This window comes from Pipra filicauda, unplaced genomic scaffold (genome assembly GCF_003945595.2).
Source record: "Pipra filicauda isolate LSUMZ 115617 unplaced genomic scaffold, ASM394559v2 scaffold405_size854913_pilon, whole genome shotgun sequence".
Taxonomy (NCBI): domain Eukaryota; kingdom Metazoa; phylum Chordata; class Aves; order Passeriformes; family Pipridae; genus Pipra; species Pipra filicauda.
Window position 1 is genome coordinate 436,153 of NW_024104538.1, and position 23,186 is coordinate 459,338.

At 40.4% G+C, this 23,186-nt stretch overlaps 1 protein-coding gene across 4 annotated transcripts in view; it reads left to right on the forward strand.

Annotated features, from left to right (window-relative positions):
- The window catches only part of DAAM2 (dishevelled associated activator of morphogenesis 2), a 201,129-nt gene that overhangs the window by 85,074 nt on the left and 92,869 nt on the right, over positions 1-23,186 (forward strand). For all 4 annotated transcript variants that reach the window (XM_039385331.1, XM_027748863.2, XM_027748866.2 and 1 more), the window contains exon 3: positions 17,665-17,754. In XM_039385331.1, the coding sequence (XP_039241265.1) occupies positions 17,665-17,754 (90 nt within the window). The remainder of the gene's footprint in view (positions 1-17,664; positions 17,755-23,186) is intronic.

A 23,186-nucleotide genomic window follows, 5' to 3' on the forward strand; every position in this document is an offset into this window, starting at 1 on the left:
GTAAGGTAAAGCATAGAAGTATCTGAGAATTCATTTATTTATTTCATCAAAGGAAGCAAAACAATTTCTGAGCTAGGCATCAGTTTGGCAAACACTAGATAACATACCTTCAAAAGCCACAGGGAGATGAGATCCAAACCTAAATAACTGTAGTAGTATTTCCCACTGAAAACAGCTGACTTGGAAGTAGCAAGTTCCCTTCATGCTTAGTTCTCCCTTGCAGACCATTTAATGTAATGGATACAACATAAACCTCAGATGAAAACTAAGCTTCACCACATTGAATAAGTACTCCCATATATCACCAGTCCCTCTCAAGCTTGCCAAGTCCTAGCTGTGGCAGTGTTCGTGAGGCCCCTTTTTGGCTCTGAAACTTGCAAGAGTATTTATGTGGTATAAAGTACAAGAAATGCTTCCATTGTGGTCTTTCATGTGATTATAGACAATATATGTCAATGTATGGAGGCACAAGAGGGCATCAGCTATGTTTCTCTGTGTTTGTTGATGAGCTTGGCGAACAAAATTCCCTATTTCCAGTTCCTGGGAAGCAGACATGCAGAATTGCCTATTCTGTCTCTTGGCTCCCAGTGTGGAGCACCGCATTCTCAGAAAAGTATCCTCCAGGTCTGAAGCTTATTTAAGTCCTTAGTTTCTCATTGAAACGTTGTGGCTTAGAAAGACATGCATTTTTAGGTCCTCGCTTCAACCCCCAAACATGTGTCGTGTGTATTGAAAACTGTATTAACTCACATTTAAATTCAGGCATGTTATCAAGATTTGAGTATTTCAGTTTCAAATGTTAAGTCTTTTGAGTCATTCTATCCTTTTGCTGGATTCTTTTGAATATAGGGATTTATTTTCTGTGTCACTTGCCCTGCATGTAAATCGTGGTTTCAGACTACACCTCTGACAGGCCTGTGGCTTAGAGTTGTTCATCATTGCAAATTTCTCTGCAACCATAATTTAAAAGTACCTCTATTCTGTTTTGCCCATAAGAGGAAGTTATTTAATTTCCTGTGCCCATCCTCATCCTCTCTGTGCTCTTTTGTAATGAATTAATCTACCTAATCAGTCAGGAAGTGTAGTGCCAAATGCAGTCAACATCTGGAGAGGTCCTTCATTTTTATTTGTATGTGATGAGCTCTGACTTGAGCAAACTAGGAGGCTTTGCTGGCCTTAGCTCAGTGGAGACTCCCCACCCCAGTTATTACTTCCTTTCTTGCACTTAATGAGAATAAAGAAGTGGAGTCTGTAAGAAAATGCTGATGATGAGACCAAGACAGAATTTTCATGACCAGAGGCTCGTATCCAGGAAGAAGCCTTAACATCACCCTCTAAGTAGAAGACACTGTCTCTAAAGGCAGAAAAAAAGCAAAGCTTTGAGGCAGAAAATCACTCTCCTCACTGATGGTGGCCAGGCCACAAAAAGTTTCTTTTCTCTCCGATTAGATTATAGTTGTCAGGTTAACATTTTTCATGCACTCAGATGCAGTTGTCTTCTATTATAATAATGGCAAAAGAACTAGGTGGTTTAAGATTTCTGAAGCACTTAGGGTACCGAGGCTTGGGAGGCAAAAGCTCTTCATGATATCATAATCTGTCTAGTTGTGTACAGAGTTCCTTTATGTCCAGCACAGTTCTTCAGTCCAAGACTGTACATACCCAGATACCTCTTTTCTTTTTAGTTTTCCACACAGAAGATACTTTTTTTCTTCCTGCTCTACAGAGAGAGACTTTTTCATAATGTTGGGTCTGCTTTGCATGTGTCCCATGTGCAGTACATGTGTACAAGTCCTTGATTTTAATGCACATATCACCAAAAGCAGTTTTCTGTAGTTATTCAAGTCGCAGTACATAAGAGGTGTTGCAGTTTAGGCTTCATTGCAGAGACAGCTTCTCCTTTTGGGTGCTCACCTACGTATGGAGTGCTATGATAGGGACAGGCTTATGGCACTGAGTGCAGAACCAGCGCTTTCTCACTCCAGGCTCCCTTCCAGCAGATGCAGCTGGTTGGCAGCTCTCAGCTCCCTGACCAGCTGTGTGAGAAGGAGCAGTCCCTGTGCTGCAAATGGGTGAGACACAGGTGCTGTGTAAGGAGCATAGGATGGCAGCCAGGTCTCACACTCCATGTCTGAGAATCAATAAGGTTGTGTAAACAAATGTAAATCCAGGCCTGGTCTTATGTGCAAGATTTTGCGTGTGAAGAAGCTGGGGGTGTTACCAAAGTACCTGTGTCGTTTTAATGCTTTTGTGCAGGAATACACTGTCTTTTTAAATCTTGTTGCTTTACTGTAAAACTTATGGATAGATAGTTACCCAATGAAAAGCAGTTGAGTTCCACTGAAGACAGTAGTGGAATTATATCATTCACCATTGACTGAAATTTGGCCTGTGTGATATTTTCTGTGTCTGTGGTGATTGTTGGCTTCTGAATATCCCAAGCAGAGCAGCATGCTGACTGTCTTTCTGAAAAGTGGGAAAGGTTGCAGTTGTGGTTGGAATACTTGAAGGGAATGTTGGAGTGTGTTCTTAGTATGATTTACTTACACTAGACGTGAAACACCTGAGAAAGAACTCACAGGACTACATCTTTTTACCAGAGTAATCCTGATGTTCCATGATTGAGGAAATGCATGTAGTCCATCTAGGGCAAAAGAGGAGAAGTACTGGATTTTGGGAGCATCACAGATATCTAGCTTGGGATGTAAAAGGAGGGGAAAGAACAGATCTGCCACTAGAGAATGGAAGTGCTAAGTTGCCAATCTTACATCTTCCCTCTATTGAATGCTTGGGAGCTATCATGATATCCTCTCCCTTAAGTCATGGATTAGGTGGGTATGTTTAGTTCAGAAATTTTGGGTCCATGTGTTCTAATACCTTATCAGATGATTTGATAATACTGTTGTGTTTTGGCATAACTACAAGTGTTAGGCAGCATGATATAAAAATAAAAAAATAACGTAAGGCTCTACTGTGGCCTTTTTCCTTAGTTAAATGTAATTAATATTTTAATGGTTTTTTTGTTCCATTATGACTATAACAAAGAGTCAGCAATTTTCTGGATTGAGCCTGAAGGCTGCTGAAGTGATAAAACACTGAGATGATATTGATAGTAGGAGTCATACTTGCTAGCTGGAAGGATCAAATTAATTTATCTTTATTTCAGCTTTCTGGAGCTTTTCCAGCTACACTTGGATACAGAGTAGACAATTTCCTACCCTCCTCTTAGAACTGAACCAGCATTCTCATATATTTCCTGCCACTTTGCCTGCTGACTTAGAGTAACAGAGTGGGCCCTCTCCAGTAGAAATAGTGTCAGCAGCAGTAGTACAGGGATGTCTTATTGCTCCAGCACTTTGGAATGGCTTCTCTGAGTATGATTTCTGCCCTTCTGCAATTTCTATCCTTCCTTTACTTCTCTGTATTAGTGTCTTATGTTTTTCAGAGCTGTATTTGATGGCTTAAAAAATCTATTAGGACCTCATTCCTCATCTTCTAGAGAGGGTATTCAAATCTAGATTTGGTCTGCTGAGGAGGGGTGGGAGACTATTATAAATCAGATAAGAAAAGTAATTTGGGATGAAAACATACCAGCTGGAGATACACCTGTGAAAAATGACAGAGGAAAGTACTACATCTTACAAAGACCGTATTGGCCAGATTGTAACTGGACAGAAGATTGTGATAAGGAGGAACAATGTTTTCCAAAGTGCTGAAGAAAAAGACACAACAAATGTGGTGCATTTGTTGCACCACAGCTGTGGTGCTGAAGGGACAGTGAAGATAGATGGCAAAGATGGATATGATATGGGACAAATGCTAGACCAAGATGATCTTTTGGCAGTGCTTTTGAAGAGAATGAGCTTGTGTGGTAATTGGGGGAGGTTGGATGACAGATAATTGTTTGTTCTGCAGCTCATAGAGGAAGGGCCAGATCTGAGATTTTGCAGGAGGTATGTTTTGATATTTAGCATGATGACAGCAAGAAAGGGAAAGCCAGGTCCATCTAGCTGATGAAGACCTTATAAAATTTATAGTAATTTATATAATTTATAATAATTTCCCACCCGAAGCTGGGGAAGCAGTGAAATTTTCCAGTGAAGAGAAAAGGCTGGGAAAGAGGATGGGACGTAAGTGTTTTGCAGGACAGGAGTTATCCCTAGGGAGGTAGAGTCTAGCAGGGGTTTAAGAGGAACTGTTAAAAAATTAAGATAATTGAATGGAGAAGAAGATAACAATTATGAAGTATCATCTGTTTAATATGTTGACTCAGATTATTTTCTGTAGTTGCTCACCTAGTAACAATTTATATCAGATATAATAATTGCTCAGATGGTGTATCATATAGGCTGAAGAAGAGTGTGGGGAAAGAGTGTATGACTATGTCATACCTCTGTGCCCTTCTATAGGTGGATTCTATCTTCAAACAGTACTCAAGGTTTGTTGTTTATTATTCAGGGGACCTGTTAAGGTAATTTGGGATTGCTCTTCCAGTATTGGAGAGAAATAGTCTTTTTTTTATCATTTGCCTGGTGTGCAAGGCTCCAAAGTGGGGAGCACAAGGTGCCACAGGGGAGGCTGGTTGGATGGAGTAGAACCTTTTTAGGGTACAAGGTTTTCAGATCAGCAGTTTCCTGGCATCTTGCTCCACACTACGTAAGGGGCAGATTTTGGTGTCATTTACAGGAGAGGTCCTTGTGTTCATCCTTCAGCATGAGGTGGGAGCAGCACATGGAAAGCAAGTGTCAGAAGGTGCTTTTTCTGTCACTCATCACACCAGATTGCCTCCACAGCTGCTCTAGCTTTGATGTTTTATCCTGAAGTAGTACAGATAGATGCCTTCCACCTGGCACAGGAACAACACTGATCCGAAGCTTTTAATGCTAGCTGCCTTGTTTTCTGTAAATGAAAAGTCTATAAGCTTTCTGGGAGGAAAACTTTTCAGGAACATCATCTTTTTCCTAGTTGTGTAAGCTTACAGGAATAGCTAAATTCATGCATTTGTGCATTTGTTTCCCTTGTGAGAAACAGTAATGCTTCTTAACCCAGTTTTAACACAGAATTGGAGCCACATTGAAAAGGTGCTGAAAAGATGCAGCACATGTAGGTTACAGGCAGTACAGGAGTCTTCCAGTGTCAAATGTGTTGTATTTGAAGAACTTGGGAGCAAATCTCTATTATTACCTCCTGCTTTTTTGTACTTGTTTTTTTTTTATTAGGGAGGATCTGATGCAAGACTCTACTACCTTCCTGGGCAGACTTCCCTTACTTTCACGTGTTGACCCAGTGGTGTATGCAAAAAGGCCCTAGTCAACATCTGTATATTCTGTGCACTTCTACATTAAAGGCACTTAAGGACGTCTATTAATTTTGCAGCTTCCCATCATTTTTTGACCACATAAAGGGAAAGGCTGTCCACAATAACCACCTTTTGAAAAGAGCAGCGTGCACAACAATATTATGCAATGGTTTGCTAGGTTTGAAGAATAATTTCTCCAAAGGAAATTACAAGGGGAAGGCAGATTGCAGTTTCCCAGTTTGGAAGGTGTCCAGGGAGATCCCTGAGTCATGGAAAATCCGTTGGGATTGCTTTAGTGGCTATGTTTCAGCATTACCTCTTGGATAAAGAGCAACAGCTGCATGAGTTAGTTGGTTGGTGTGAAGTTGTTGGCTTCTACATTAATGATGAGGGAGAGCTTTTGGACTGCAAATGCTTAACCAGATAGTAAATGCAATTATGATTTGTTGTTAGAAGATGATGCAAGGCACGTGCTCATTCTTCTCTTATTCTTTTTGCTGTATTTTGTGAAAGTTTCTGGTAATTTCTTTAGTAGAAACATTTAGAGAAAGACATCTTGGCTGGTGTTTTCTTAAGCCCAGTGATGTCAGTGGAGTAGTTTCTGTTCTGATTATCAGAATATTTGAGCAATGAGACAGGACAGGGTGTGAGTGAATAACCAAATATACTGTCATGCTTTCAATTCACTGTTTGACTATTTAAATACTCAGTTTGTACAAGGGAAGAGAATTGTGGAATTGCCCTCCACTTCAACCCAGAGGAGATAACAGAAGCCAGTATGTGGATGATGTTCTAGCTGGTCTGAACTGTAAATACAGATCATCTCCATTTATTGAAGTAGAAGTTAATAACTAGCAAAAAGGGGACTGATAGACTTCTCAATCTGTTCTATGTCTGAAATCTGTGCTGTAGATTGTAGAATGAGCCAGTGTTATTGGCAGTCTAGCTGACAATTTAAAAGGGACAATTTCATCAATATTTTACATTGGAGTAAATCCAGAGTAAGTCTACTCAGTTTAATGGAGTTAGGGGCATTCTGATTTCTGGTTTGCACTACCAAATTTGGAATACTAATTCAGAGAGCAAGAGAAGAACTAAAACTAGCTTCTGATTTCGCTTTTTTCTGTGTAAACCTGAACTTCCACCAGAAATTTTGTTGATTTTTTGGAGTTCCTTTGAGTTTACCCTATGTGTAAGCTTGAGCATGTGTGTCTTAGCTGCACAATCAAAGCTCAACAAGAAGTTAATTTTGCTCATTAAATTCTTAACCAACCTCCCAGTTCCTCCTGCCCTTTTACGTAATATTTTATCAGAGATTTAAAGGTCAGCCAAGCTCTGACTTACCCTTGTTTTCCTCCATAGGGGCATATGGCAAATAGGATGCACACAAGAGGATAAAACTGGGAGGAGAGGAGTAGGTAGCACCGATGCCCCTGGAAATTCAGCCTGCCTTTGGCACAGGGACGCAACAGCAATCCCCAAGCCACATTTTGAGGGTTGAGCCAGCAGGACTGTGTTTGGGCAGGAAGTGATCAGAGAGGTGTGTGCCTGTGTGCTTTGGCACAGTCCAAACTGTAAATTGCTCTAGCCTAGGAACCTTCTCTGAACTCATTAGTATTAAAACAGAACAGAGGACACTTTGTAGGGAGGGAGAGGGTGGAGAAGCCGGAAAGGTAGCAGTTTAGACGGCAGTTTCCTAACAACCTTTCCCACAACTACCTTCCCATACAGGGTCTCATCTAAAAGACCTTGGCATGAAAAGGAAACCCTGGCACAGGGAGGGGGAAGGGAGGAGGGAAATGAGGGGAGGGGAAGGAAAGGAAATGAGCGGCGGAAAATGGGCACTGTGCTGAAACAGCAGATTTTATTGTTATTTAGTGTTATATATACTGATAATAGAAGGTCTGTTTGAGAGAGGTATTTGATACAGTGTGTGTAATCAGAATGTGGAGGTAAATGCGGTATTTGTCCTAGAGGACTTGCGACCTGACCAGTGAAAAAATGTATCAAGCAGAAGTTTAACAACTTCAGTTCTGTTTGGTATTTTCATTTAATTGACTGCATGGTGAAATACAGAGCACACCTTTCAACTTTCCAGATCATAGAATCATAGAATGGTTTGTGTTGGAAGGACCTTAAAGATCAGCTAGTTCCAACCTTTCTACCATGAGCAGGGAACACCTTCCACTGTACCCGGTTGCTCAGAGCCCCATCCAACCTGGCCTCGAACCCTGCCAGGGGTGCAATATCCACAGCTTCACTGTGTAGCAGCGAAGTGTTCTAAAGCCTCACCATCCTCATAGTGAAGAGCTTTTTGTATAATCTAAACATACACTCTTTCAGTTTAAAGCCATTCCCCCTTATCCTATCACTCTATGCTCTTGTAAAAAGTCCCTCTTCAGCTCTTTTATAGCCCCTTTTAGGTACTAGAAGGTGCTGTAAGGTCTTCCTGGAGCCTCTTCTTCTCCAGGATGAACAATCCCAAATGTATCAACCCTTCTTCATAATAGAGGTGCTGCAGCCTCTGATCATCTTCATGGTCCTCTTCTGGACTTGCCTTCTGGACTGCAGGCACACATTGTCAGATCATGTTGAGCTTCTTCTCAACGAACACCCCCAACCCTTCTCCTTGGGGCTGATCTCAATCCATTCTCCACCCAGCCCGTACTTTTGCTTGTGCTTCCCCCAGCCCACATGCAGGACACTGATCTTGGCCTTGTTGAACTTCTTGAGGTTCATACAGGCCCACCTTCCAAGCCTGTCCAGGTCCCTCTGGACAGCAGCTTTTCCCCTCCAGCGTATCAACCGCACCACACAGCTTGGCGTCACCAGCAAACTTGCTGAGGGTGCACTCACTGCCACTGTCCATGTCACCAACAAAGATATTAAACACTGCTGGTCCCAGTACTGACCCCTGAGGGACATCACTCACCACTGGTGTCTGCTTGGACATCAAACCATTGACCACAACTCTTTAAGTGTGACCATCTAGAGACTTCCTTATCCACCATGTGGTCAATCTGTCACATCCACATCTCTCCGTTTAGAGAAAAGGATGTCACGTGGGATAGTGTGAAATGCTTTACACAAGTCCGTGTAGATCAAGACATGCTCTCCCCTTATCCATCAGCACTGTAACCCCATCACAAGAAGGCCACCAAATTAGTCAGGCATGATTTGCCTTTAGTGAAACCACGTTGACTGTCACCAATCACCTACTTATTTTCCTTATTTTCCCTCTGTAGGTTTCCTTTTTGTGTTTGAGTTTGTCCAGGACATTCTTGTCCATCCATGTAGGCCTCCTTGACGTTCTCTTTGTTGGGATGCATTGTTCCTGAGCTCGGAGGAGGCAGTTTTCATATATTAACTACCTTTCTTGACTTCTCAGACTGCTGCTGTCTGTATCACTGATGCCCACATGAAACAACAGCAGTGGATAGAAGTCAGTGGACTGTACGAGGCTTGGTAGTTTCTCAGTGACATCCCAAATATGAGTCCTCCCCTGTAAACAGCACATCTCTCTAGAATGTGTCACTAGGCACATATCCATACTGTGGATATGTTTAAAGGTAAGCTTAAAATAAGATGGAGAAATTGTGTGAAAAAGGATCTGATTCAATTGGGACAGTTAAAACTCCTTTAAATAGCAAGTCTGGTAACTCAGGATGGAAAGGAGCCAGGTACACTTCTTCAGAGAAGAAACTAGGGATTATAGTGGATCAAGAGTGAACATAAGTCATTCAGGTTTTGAGGGTTTTTATTAAAAAAAAAAAAAAAGTAATTGACTACATGGAATATGTAACCAGAAATGCAGTCTGAAAGATGCATGAAATAATCTTTGCAGTCAGCATTGGTAAGGTCTCAGCTAGAACACTGTACCCACTTTTGAACAGTGCAAATCAAGAAAGATGTACTTTGACTGAGGAGAGGCCAGAAGTGCTGGACATGGCCTCTAAAAAGACTGAAAGAGCTGGATTTGTTTAGCCTCAAGAAAGAAGACTGAGGAGGGACATTAAAACAGCCTTTAATAGGCTGAAAAACTGTTGTCAAGAGGAAGGAAAAAATCTGCTCCCCATGTTACTAGTTGATAGGGCCGGAAGTAATAGGCTTAAATTGCAGCAGCAGGGATTTAGACTAGACATGAGCCTGACTATTCAGTTTTCATCCCTGTCCCTCTCACTGGACTCATTTCAATTCACTGACATGGACATGCAGCTCACCTTAACAGAAAAAGCAGTGCTAATAGTCAGCTGTTTGCATTATTGTCCTCATATGCCTACCCATATCCATGGAATGTCCCTCTCGCTCTACCTGTATTGTAGCTCTGCCTGGGAAAGTGCACATCTAAGCCTTGATCTCTTTCTCTCTCTAAACATCTGTGTGTATTATTGCATAAACAAGTACTGCTTTTCCTCAGTCTTTCTATTTGGCCCAGCAGATTGTTGTGTCATGCATGTGTTTTGCCTGTGAAGGACAGAAAGATGAACAGCAGATGCTGGTTCTAGTGGCCTGTGAGAGGGGATTGCCACAATATGTCTTGCTGGTTGTGTGTACTCGTGTGCTGCCAAGTCACAGACAGCTTTGAGGAGTAGGAGAGGGACAGGACTTAGCTGTTCTCCAGGAAACAAGGAAGCAATTAACCAATGATTAAAAAGCGAAAAAAGAAGCAGTATAATGAGTAGTGTGTTTGAGGGTAAGAGGGGGGGCCTATTAGTTGACTTTCTGTGAGATAAATTTCTCTATCAAAAAGCAGTGCCCTTGACGGATGAAAGTCTTACTCTGCTGCTAAGCCTTAAGAATGAGTAACTTCTGTGTTGGCAGGGTAGAGTAAAAACACATTTTCCAGTATGTAAACATCAGGTGCTTTCTGTCTTGTACTGTTATGACTGAGGATCAAGAGATTTGGGACCTTAGAACTGAAGGGGTTTTAAAGCTGCAACTTTTTGAAAAAGCAAGGAGGAAAAAAGAGTGTAATGGGAATTGCAGCCTTTTGTTTGTCTGCTTCTTTGCTTTACCGTCATATCTGTGGCAGTAGCTGGAATGTAAACATTACTTCCTATGCCAACAGGCTGTGTTAGCAACTCATGTGTGCATAGTGGTTTCATAGTGCACAAATGCAATGATAAAACACTGTGGTATGGGTAGATGCTACGTGATATGTCTTGTGTGTGTAAGGTGGGAGTGGCGTACACACATACCTGGAAACTCAACGATGTTTTGCTGTGACCCACCTAATTCTTATAAAATGTAAAACTGATCAAAATGTTACTCCCATGCTTCTCACTGTGTGCTGTTTCTATGTGCTTTACAAAGGCTGCTTTTAATTCCAAGGATTAGCACAAGATGAAAGACCTTGAGGAGCAGGACTGATTTGTTTTTGGGTTGTTTTGCCTTCTTTTCATGGGTTATCAGTAGACTCAGCACATGTATCAGGTGCCCAAGTGGAAACTTTTAACCAATGTCCATCCGGAGGTGTGCTTAGCTGTGTGGGTGGTAGTGCTGTTGACTGATTGAAGACTTTTGCACTTCTCATTGCTCCAGTTTGTACAATGGTGTAGGCAGTTTGTGCAGTCTAAGGAGTCTCATCCACTGACAATTCAGACAGGCAGTCTTTCGGAATGCCTCATCGACCTCCTCAGTATTGGAAATGCACTCTTCCAGCAGGCTGCCTCTTACATTTCAGGCTGGTGAGCTATGATGAACAAAGCAATGGAAAGAAAACTGTAGGGGAACAATCCAATACTGTCCCCTGGAGGTGGACACAGTGATTAAATAGAGAAGGTTTATCTCTTCTATCTGAAGTTCTTCACAAAGAGACTGAGATTTGAAGAAGATTATTTTGGGGTTTTCTGTTGGTTTTTGTTAGGTTTTTTTGGTTTCTTTATTCATTCACTGAAGTTATCTCTGAAGCAGCTTTTTGGACCACTGCCTCTGTACTTACAATGAGAGTGTCTCTGCTCCTTCCTGACTTCCCTCCCTGGTGGGCAGAGGCAAACTTGCACGTGAGCCACCAGACTAACTTGCTCATTATTTGGCAACAAGACCTGGCATAGGCATCAGGAACTGAAATATAAAGGTTCTTGGGGCTGTTGCTTATGTAAAAGCATAGCTTTCATGCAATATAAGCCATGTTTTAGCAATGTGGTCCTACTCAGTTCATTTTTTAAAGCTGTAATAGTTATGCTGGACAGGATTCTCCGTTGCAAAAGCTTGTAGTGCACTGCTGACAACATTCTCCCTGATGTCTTTCCACTGCTTCCTCTTCCTCTGAACTCCCAGGCATGTCAAGTGGCTTGAGTTGTACTTCAGCATTGGTTAACCCACTGCTTATTCCCTCTAAGTCATTACATATGAACACGAACCTTCTCTGGGGCCTTCCAGTGGCTGCTGGATGGGACCCCATAGTGTGTCATAGTCACTGTTTACTTGTACAAGATTTAAATAAATTCATCCAGAGCATAAGGCTGTCAGCTATGCTATGCCACTTGGGAGCATCGGTGGTAACTGGAATGTGGCCTTTTTGGGGATATGGTGACAGACATCTCTATAAACCACCTTGGGGAACCTGAAGCACAGGTATCATAATGTACAGGGAATTTATTATATTGGCAGCGGTGTACTTCATTTTGTAACTTGGGTGGATTTGAAGCTGTTTAGAGACTGAGAGAGAATGATTGATGAGGTGGATGAGGGAGAGTGCATTTGTACATGACAGGTGAAAAGGGTCAAGAGGAATGAGAAGATGATTAGTGAGGGGAAAAAGAAAAGGTGTGTGCAAGAAAAAGGAAAAAAGAAGGAATGGGAATATGAACAGGAATCAAGATAAGAGTGGTGCATTTAACTAAAATTCATACAATGCAAGGTATAACATAAAAATGATTGTACCCTTGGAACCTAAATTTTTGAGGTGAGTATGCAAGCAAGTTATTCAAATAAAAAGTCTTCAAATTTTGGAGCTTTTTCTAGAGTGTGTGAAGGCATCCAGATATAATTCCTGCCTTCTCAGTTTTCCCTATTGAATGACTCATGAAGAATCATTAAGATAATGCTGGTTTGATTGAGCAAAAGAAAAACTTCACAGCTGTGAAAAAAATTTTTGCAAATACCATTGCTATCTTGAAAGGGACATTAAGTCAGATCTATCACAGAATCAGCCTGTTTTTTGAGGCAGGGAACTTGGAAGTGTTTGACCATCTACGGGGTTTGGTCTGTGGTTTTGTACTTTTGCAGGGCTTTGCATAACCCTCTGAAACTTTTGGTGCTGGTCACAGGTCAGATAACTGCTGCTTTCATCTGTTCTGGAAATTCCCAAGTTTCCATTTTGAGTTTATCAAGGGAAAGTAGAGTTTAAACTTCCTGTGAAGCTTTACCATTCTGTGCCATCTGAAGATTTGGTTCTCATGGAGCCTGTTAATGCCAAGACCTGGCTGTCCTTTTGCTTGAGTACCCATCGCTGTTAAAGAACCAGTCAGTGCAACAGAGCTGTAATCAGACAGTCACAATAGACATCTCCAAACAGTAGAAGTGTTGAAGCCTATTTGCCTATGTATTATGTCTTAGTGTTGGATTCTGTGGTGAAAAATAAAGATTGATTTCATCCTTTGAGGATGGTAAATGCATTTCATGTTTTAATAATTCTTTATTAATTGCCTGAATATGTTTGTAGGCAGAAATAAACTTTTAAAAAGTCAGAATATGCTTCTATATGTTATTAGCATCTCTCAGTCATAAAAAAGCCATTAAATGTGAAAAACAGACCTGGGGTGAATGCTTACGGGAAGGATATGCTTTCAAGAGCATTTTAAGTAAGAGAGACTGTGACCTACAGGTAAAAATTAAAAGTGTAACTCAACTCTGTAGCTGAAATTATAAAAAAGTGATAAAACAAGACAGTTATCCATTTAAACATAAGAAAATAAGCAAAATCTCCTTTCTGGCAACATATTTGTTATGCCCGTATTAATCAAATTATTACCTGCAGTAAACATATCATGTCAGAATTCTGTGTTTCATAATGCTGGAAATGCTATGCATGATTCATTATATGTTTAGGAAAACAAAACAAAACAACAGCCACAAGAAAACCTCAACTCCCCAAAAAAACCAACCCCACCAGCTTGTGAGGGTTGATTTGTTGGTTTTTGCCTTTTACAAAACAAAGCAGCTGTCTAACCTTAAGTCAGTGTGAAACTCCCCGGTGACCAGTAAGTCCAGCAGCCCGTGGACCTGGGACAAGTAGAACAGAATCCTCCCATGAGTGTCCAAACATCCCTGGAGGGAGGACCAGATTTGGAGCTCTTGGTCTCCAACAGTGACTTGAAGTCAAGAGATGCTGGAGACCAGAAGCTGGGATTCTCTGTGTACTTAAGGCCTTGAGGTTTCTCCTTTAGAGAGGCAGCCATGTTGGTAGGTGTTAAAAGTTCTCCTTTAGTGGGTCTCTCTCCAAGTGAACCACTCTTCTACATCCCCAAAATCTTACTTTTTATTAATTTAATTTTGTGTCACTAAAAAGGTACTGCCCAGTCTAGGTGAGAAATGCCTTTCCATTCAGCTTTTCTAGAGCTTCAAGTAGTGTCATTATTGAGCTGATGGCTGCCCAGCATCAAATCCGGCTTTCATGCTTTGATAAACGTTCCCCCAAAAAAGGGACATAATGTGGTTTTAAATCCCACAAAGTACTGGTTTTATGTTTCCTACTCAGTCCTCCTTCTTGTTTCCTTTCTTTCTCTCTGTCTCTTATTTCTTTGGGTTGTAGCCATTTTGAATGAGGGCCATCTTCCCTTTTGGCCTAAGAACTGGACTGGAAGTATTTGAACCTCAAATCCAGCTCCAGTACATTTTAAATGTTTTATCATTGAAATTCAATCTGTGTACGTAAAAAAAAAAAGTTCACATAAAAGTGAAATTAACTGAATTAACTCTCAGTATATAAAATAAAATAGGAAATAGATAAAGGAGTGAAATGTAAGGAATATTAACTGGAGATACTTTACATCTCCCTCAGCCCAGCCTGGCAAATATCCTTTTAATCTGCGTTTCATGAGAACACTTCCACCTTCAAGTATTTTTAAGAGCCAGGAGGCTGAGCTCCATTGTGCAGGGTCACGCTGGCATGAATTAATGGAACTGAGCCACCTTTCCAAGGCATAGAAGAGTTACTACATTTCTGTTGAGAAACTGGAACAGGTGATGGAGGAGGGAGTTCTCCCTGCTTTGTTCTGTCCATATCTTTTTCTTGCCCTTTACATTTGCACCCAGGGCATTTGGTCATGTTGGCTTCCCTAGTCTGGCTCCAACCCCAGTCTTGATGGCTGCATTCAGAGTTTAGTTCTTCACCTTTCATGCCAAACTTGGCAATTGCTTTCTCCTTCAATAGCTGCTTGCTGTCACTGAACTAACTCTAAGGTCTAAATCTCTGTATACTGACAGATCTGCCTCTTGTTGGGTCAGAATGACCTGTTCATGGACCAGTCCTTCTGAAATTAATTCTTTCTGTTGTTCCTCCTACTTCTCTCCAAGGCAGTAAGTTTCCTTATGTGCCGTCTGTGTTAGGATCCTGAGTGAGAATAGAAAAATGGTCTGCCTAATCCAAGGTCTTCTTTCTTAGATCTCGAGTTTTCCTGTGCAGTCACAGTGGTCTTTTGTTCATCTTTTATAGGAAGAGCAAAGGGATGGGAGAAGTAAGATGATTTGGAGGGTTCCAGAAGAAGGCTTCATGTCTCCTGTATTTTGCAGGGTTTTCTTGGGGTTTTTTATAGGGTAGGATTTGATTGATGGTGATGGGGCATGTAGGCCTCTTCAGTTCTTCCCGCTCCTTTCTTCGTCTCAGTGAAGGAGCACACTTGCTGAAGACTAATTTCAGGAAAAGAAGTTGAAGAGTTTGACTGCTGCTTTGCCTTCTAGAGAAGATATTTCTTTCCCTGATGAATATTAATGCTTGCTACCTGTCCATCTGACCTGGAGGTTAGAACCCAGCATTTTACCTCTTAACAAACACTAACTTTCAAAATTAAGGGTAAGCTATCTTCCCTCCATGTGCTATTTTCCAGTCAGATATGTTTGGGTCTGCCTTTGGTAATATGCTTTTGCTTGCAATACCTGAGCAGTTTCCTTGTTACTATGTTACCTGATCTAATGTGATGGCTTCTAAACTTCTTTTGACCTAATCTACCCTCTTGAGTCACAATAAATTAGTGTGTGGATGCACTTTTTTTCCCCACTGGATCTTCCATCTTTTCAAACTAACTTTCTATGCCTCTGTCCCGAAGAGCGTGTCATGGTATCAGAATACTTAATTTCATGGCTGGAAATTGCATATTCTCATTGTTCCATTGAAGGCAGATTGCTCTTTATGCCCCTGATACTGCCAGTGTCCAAGGCAGTGTCTAGAAGCTGCAGTGTCAGAATCCTGCTCTCTGAGTGGTTTTAGTCAATAGGAGTATTCCTTTAATGAAATAGTTGTCTTGGACTATATTGTTTGGGTACATCATTCAGTTTTGTGCACAGCTTCTGTTTAGAGCTTCTGCTGCTTGTCTGACCTGCCACCAGAAGCAGAAAGAGCCCTCCAGAAAAGAGCTCAATGGATTAGACAACCAAGTTAGCTACCCTGTATTTAAAAAAAAAAAAAAAAAAAGAAAAGAGAGAGAGGAAAAAAAAAGTGTTAAGATCTTTAAGCAGTTCAATAAAATCATAATGTTTTCAAAGAATTTAGTTGAGCCCAGCTAGCTCATTTCAGATGTATTTCTGGCCTCTGGTGCTTCTTCTAAACCTGGCATTTCTGATTCCCTGTCTGCCCCTCCTTTTCCTCCCGCATGCTTGACCTCCAACAGCATTCCTTCGCTTGTCTTAAGGCCTTACATGTCGTTTCACTCTCCCTCTCCCCCCAAGAATGTGATCCTGGCCTGAGCTTGCTAATTGTGTATAGCAGGGATAAAACTCCTTGCCTTGCTTGGCTGCCCCCTTGTTTGGAAACTCACCCTAAACATTTCCACATGGTTTACGCTCTTTTTGCACAGCTACTTTTTTTTTCCCTTTAAACTTTTTCTTGTTTAAAATAACCCTCCAGCTTCTTCTACCTTGGGCTGCTGGCACTGACCTCGCCTTGTTACTGTTTGCATTTCTTTTGTACCTTTTTGCAGCTTAAATCTCTATGGGCTTTTAAATCTGTCAGCAGCCGCTACCAGGCTCAGTGTGCAATTTTGCTCACTGTTTTCACAAGTTTCCCAGCCCTGAATGCTTTCCAAATGAGCCATTGTTGGGTTGAGTTAAAGAGGTATTGTCTCTGCTTGGACAAGGTTAGTGTGGGTGCCAGAATCTGCATGTGCAGCGATTTTGTGCTACAATGTCATTTGATGTTGGACCCCTGGGCTCTTCCTTCTCCAAACATTTCAAATATATGGGGGGGGGACACCAAAGCCTTGCCAAAATCGATTTATTGAAATATTATTGGAAGATTTTCTTTATATTGATGAAACTCTGATTTATACCTCTTCATCCATCTCTACTCATGCAGACTGCTTGCTCTGAACACCGCTCTTTTTTGATCAATTCCGTTATAAGCACCTGAAACCAGTAGCTGTGATTGTAGCCCTGTTCTGGTCAGTGCTGCATAAACACAGAGGGAGTAGCAATATCTGCTTTCATGGTTTCTGAGAGATGTTGCATGGGAATAGAATCTATTTTTATCCACCTTTTACAGAGGAGAAATTGAAGCTGGGGAATTTGGTGGTGTATCCAGAGGGTGCTCTTGACAGAGTTGGGAGTCAGTTCCAGATCACAGCATTGTCTTTCGTTTCACTAATGTAAGGTTGGCTTGGCTCTAAGAGGGTATGTTCTACTGAACTTGCTATTCTTAACAGACACTGAATTTGCTGCTCTGATCAACCTAATGTGACATTGTGGGGAGAGATGTTCTTTATGTTGAAATGATGGTTGTCTTTTGATAGGGACTATGTGGTTCAGAGGACAAACATCTGGAAAAACATTTCAACCTGTAGGTAGCTGATGGCATTACTGTCACTAGACAACTGTCTCATGAACTTTGCTTAAAAGACGCAGTAATTTAAATGTTTTCCTGTTGAAGAGCAAATTAGTACTGCCAGCTAGGAATTTAGCATTTCTTTAAGTGTCATAATGAATGTCTGTGTCACATAATCCAGTGCTTTGAGTTTCTCACTTCATGACTTTAATGTGATCTTTCCCATTCTTGACTGATCATTAATAATGGAAGTTTGAAATGGGAGTTGTTCTGGCTGCCTCTCTTCATAGGTTCTGCTCTGACAGGGAGAACTCAAGGTTCCTAACAGTTACCAATGCAGCTGTTGACTGTTTTTTTTTTTTCTGTTTTTCTTTTTCACAATCTCCAGGATGAATTGGATCTCACAGACAAGAACAGAGAGGCTATGTTTGCACTCCCTCCAGAGAAGAAATGGCAGATTTACTGCAGCAAAAAGAAGGTACTACTGTTGTCCTGATTGGAGTAGCTCACCAATAAATTCTGTGTGCATGTCCATAATTGCATCTTGATTTGAGCTATGTGTTTATTTACCGTTTACTCAAGAACATGATTAAGTGATGTAAGGATTTTTATCAGCATGGATATGGCACAATTTTCTTATAAGTAGTGTATGCTTAAAAAAAGTTAATGTCCCATTTTGAATTTTTACATGTTTGGGGGTTTTATTTTGTTTTATTGTTTGTTTAGGGGTTGTTTGTTTTGTTGTTTGGTTTGGGGGTTTTTTTTGAGCTGAAAGAAAAGCTATCATGAAAATGTTTTAAGGAATTTTTTAAAACTTTTATAGACTGCTTAGAATAAAAAAAGTATTGCTGAATTCTTTCAGGATGTCTTCAAATATCTGAAAAGTACACTATAATAGTGATGTCTTAAAACTTGGTAGTTCAAGGTCTTCCAGAACTTGTAGGAAATGTTCCCCATTGCACTGGAAAGCGAAGATGACCTGCTCCTCTCAATTTCTATGAAATACTTCTCCATTCAAGATCTTCAAATTTCTGACAGACCAATAAAGGAACAGTAAATCAGAGGTTGATGTATCATACTGGCAATTTTGTCGCTGGCAGAATGATGGCCAAACGAATTGATAAGTTGTATCACTGTTGTGAAACTTCTAAAGGAGGAACTTCTGCAATAATGGTGTGGTGGAAAACAATTGTCTGCTCTAGGAAAACAGACAATTGGAAACAAAGATGGCCCCAATAGCATGTATTTATTAGCCATTAATGTTAGGGGAAAAAAGGTGTGGTGTGTTTGTTGGTTAATTTTATTTCCCGAGTGTGCAAGTCATGGTGTGAGAGCATCAGTCTTTATACATAGGTTTGCATAACAGAAGGTGAAAGAGGAAGTTTAGATTCTAATACTGAACATGGCAGATTAGAACTCTGCTCGTAGTCCTTCTGAGATTGTGTTTGCTGCCTTTTTTCCTTGAGGTGGGACAATGAGGTTTCTTACCATGTAATTAAAGAAAACCAGACCAGCCAGATGGATGTTTTGCATTTAGGGTTTTTATTTGGTTAGTTTTTAACTTCATACAGGGAAGTTAATGGAAATAAATTAATTAGCGCCTCTGAGCTAGCGATAACTCAGGATGTGCATAAGAGCAGTCTAGGCTCAGTTGTCTTTAGTGCTCTCTCCATTCTTTCTCCCTGCTGGTACACAGACCTTGCAAGTGGAGGGAAGTTGCAGGCTGCTGTGATTAATGTCTGCTTTACATTTTTGCTGGCCAGCTCAGCTGGATTTTTCAGCTCTGGTGGGAGAGGATCTATTTGTAGCTGTCTTAGAGAACCCCACATTCCACCTCCCAGACCAGTGTGCCTTGGCAGGAAGATTTGTGCTTTAATGTATTTAATATGTTAGTTGGATTCACTCATTACAGTGGGAGTGTTGTTGTTGTTGGTTTGGGTTTTTTTCCCCTCTTTCTAAAGCAGTGGATTTGATATAAGAATCTTAAAGACCTCCAGAGTTAAAGAAGCTGCGTACTGGAAAATCTTTATAATGCATTTATAGTGCAACCTCATTTAGCTGAACTCCAGCTATCCAAAATCATGTGCTAACTGGAACAGGATACCATTGCCAGATGCCTATTCATTACATTGTAGATACTTTCAATTACTTGAAACCTTAACTTTCCAATGTTATTCATTGTTTCCCTCACAGGCACTCAGATGATCGGTGTGACATCTCTCTCTAGCCTACTACTTAATCCACCTATCATCAGTGTTTTGCAGTGAAAGAGAAGCTCATTCTGGGCTTCGTTTTAAAGCAAGGCTGCCTTTTCCCTGAAGAATTTGTAATCTAATTTTAGCCACAAAGGGTCCAGTTTCTCACTTTGCAGAACACTACCAGCTATCCAGGACAAGACCTCAGAGAGCTCTATCTTGCTGATGTTGGGTTCTTTGAGTTTTCTGGGAAGCATGGGCTTTACGCTTTGTAAGGTGGCAACTGAAAACACTATGAACTAGAAGGTCAAGTGCAGATTGAGACAATTGTTCACAATCATTAATCTCAGGTGCCTTTCCTAGTTTAAAAGTAATGGAAAGTTGGAGCTTCCTGATTTGCTCTAAAGGTGGCGACATTAGTGGGCTGCCAAATGTCACTTGCAAAAATGAAGATCAGTCATTGCCTTAGACACACATTTATCTTGGCAGATAGACTTTAGATATCATCTCTTATGGTATCTGATCCAAATATCTTAGCAGAAAATCACTGTTGTATTAAAGAACTCGTTCCACCTGTTTCTGGTACCAAGGCTTTCTGAAGAAATGAGGGAAGACAGGTATGTCTGTGCATTGAAAGTTATATGCCAAGGGTACAACTTGCCAGTCAACAGTCCTCAGTACTTAAAGAAGGCTTAGTTCTGGACCGAGATTTCATAGTTGTGGGTGATATCTAGAGGAGCATTCACACTGTTATACAGCCATGTTTGCTTTGGTCGCTTCTGGCCATTCTGGATTCCTGTCTGAAACTCTAGTAGCTTTAACTACCAACTATAGTGAATGCTTTACTCTGATTTGTGGGGTAGCTACTTGCAAGGAATAAAGGCTACTCTGTTGGCAAACACTAGTGTGTTCTCAATCTCAGCTGTTCTCTACCTTACCATTAATCAGTATAGGGTGGACAATGAGAGATGCAGTTGTCTTAATTTGCATCAGAACAATCATTAGTCACCACTGGTGGACCCTGACATTCTACCCAAAATACCAGTACTACATATTTTAGATTGCCTCTTCCTCTGTAGTATGAATTTCCCCTGATATTGAGTACTAAGTAAAGCCATATGTAGACTATACCAATTATGACGTTCTCCCTTAGTTCAGGTACTTTATTCTGGTTTTGTTTAGAATAGTCTTCATGTCTCACCATAAGCTGAAATTTAGACTTTCATAAAACATAAATGCACTTGTGTAACTCTTTTCTGTAAAATTATCTCTAGATTTCCTACAAGATATAAGTTTTGCAGGAATTAGATCAAGCACTAGATTGAGCTTTCAGATGTATTTATTTCTTGATTTCAGATGTAAAAATTTAGAAAACCATTGTTCTTCAGTGTTGTTTTACCAGAAGCTGATGCTGATGTATATAATCTCATTAAATACTGATCAAATAATTATATGGAGAGAAAAAGTTGCGAGCTCAGTTACTTAATCCATAAGTGAGCTTCTACTGGGATCCTCAAGAGGGTAGAAAATGCAGGTATTCCACTGTTTCAGTACACATTGCTTTGGATGCAGTCTGTGTTTCTGAAAATGAGGCCTCATTGTATGGGCAATAGCTTATTGCCTTCTGAATAATCCTACAAGCTGTTAGACTTTTTGCTATTGGAACGCAAGTCAAGTTGTTTACTTTTTATGGCCTTTCCTGCCTCCAGAGACTAATTTGTAAGCCTTCAACTGAGCAGATTTTAGTAGTAAGCACACATATTTGCAGAGTTAAACAAGTTAGGTGTTTTTTTTTTTACTCCAGTCTTTCTTTGAGGAAAAAAATTGGTAGCAAATCTCTTTCCAAAGTACAGTCAGGCTAGACTAGCTGTATCCTCCAGTTTCTTTCCAATCGGACAAATAAACCCAACAAAAGTCTCAATCCTAATAACTGTGTTGACATCTCTTAGATATTTTAGTGTTATTTTGCATTCTTGGGATTTTAGTTGTACCATAGAATAGCTGCTTAGAGTTGACTGTGCTTTATCTACTCAAGTGAGATTATTCAAACTCAAGTACTGAAGTAATAACCAGCACACTGAAGCTTTCTGGAACTAGGCATTTACAGCATCTGAAAAAAGAGTACATGCTTATAATCCTTAAATTTATTCTCCTTTTTCTATTATGGGAAAGAGATCTAGAGAAAAGCTTCTCCACAATAGCAAAATAATATATAAAAATGCTGAGAAAAATTTATCTAAACCATAGTCTGTAGCAGTCAATAGGCAGAAAAGAAATTAATTTCCTTATGATGCCATCCCCTGCAATTGTTTTTTTGAATATCTGTCAATTATATTTTTCATCTACCTGATGAATAAAAGAACTAGGAAACTGAATATGCAAGTAGGAGTCAGGAAACTCCTTGTTTCCAAAAGTGTTTGATTTAAATTATTGTATAATTACAAAGACCTTGTCGTTCTTATGTTTATACATAAATGCATTTCTCTCTACCTGAATGAAAGAGTGTCAAAGTTAGGAAACTTTTTGGAAATGTTCTGGCCATGCCATCCTCTCATACATTTTCCCTGCACTGTTTACACATGCCTTGGCTGTATACAACATTCCTTTTCATTTTTGCCATTTCCCTTTCTTTTTTCCTTCCCCCTTCTTTTTTTTTCCCCTTTCCCACTTTTCCTGTTCATTTTTTTAAGATAGAGTCTTAAAGATCTGAATATATTTTCGGTTCAAATGCTGTTCATTCTTTTTCTTCACTGCACTTATCTGTCTTCTAAGATGTTCTTGTGGTGAAATCTCTGGGATTGGATGAGCTCACTGCAAGGAGCAGGAAGGATGGAGTAGGAGGCACTTTTGTGCACTACATGTTACATTACACAAAGAGTCCAAGCCCTTTCAACTGAGGTCACAGGCCAGTGCTGAAACCACTGAGGCTACAGTCCAGGTGAAGAGTGCCTCAGCCCCAGATACCCTTCTGGAGAAGATTTACATCTCTCCCACAAAGAAGCAGCATTACCTTTTATTCAGTTCCATTTTCTAAAATGAGGGCTTCATCCTCATAGGCTTCAGAATACTCTGGAGAATCCTAGGATTAGTCAGACTAACTTTTAGTAGTTTTACCACCATCTTTTTATACCATTTGCAGCTCATTTTCACAAACTCCCACTTTGGTCCCATGCTGGCTATCTAACATTACTGAAAATAATGTCTACATGCCCAGTTTTGTTTTTTTCTTTCTTTGAGAGTCTTGCTTTGAGTTTTGCCCTTGAGGTTTAAATCATCAGCAAAACGTCACCATAAAAAGTCCTCCATCCCCATCCCCCTGCCTGCCTTCAGATTCTTGCAGACTAAAATTTTCAATCGAAACCCAGGCTGTATTATGGCTATAAGCCCTGCTTGAAACTTGAAGCTGGGGTTCCAGCTTCCAGACAGTGCAATTTACCCTATGCTTTGTATTCATCCTCCTGTTAAAACTATAAATATAAAATTTAATAATGTTTATAATATAGATATATATATATTTATAATCTACTGGAGGGATCTAAGCTGCTTTTGTAGCTTTTGATGTATTTACCTTAGCCTACCAGGGATATTTAGATATTTTATTTAGATAGGAGTTAATTTCTTTAGGTTCCTGCTTTAAAGTAGGAGATATACATGGAAACCACAGAATCACAGAATTGGTAAGGGACTACTGGTGGGGTCATCTGCTGCAGCCTCC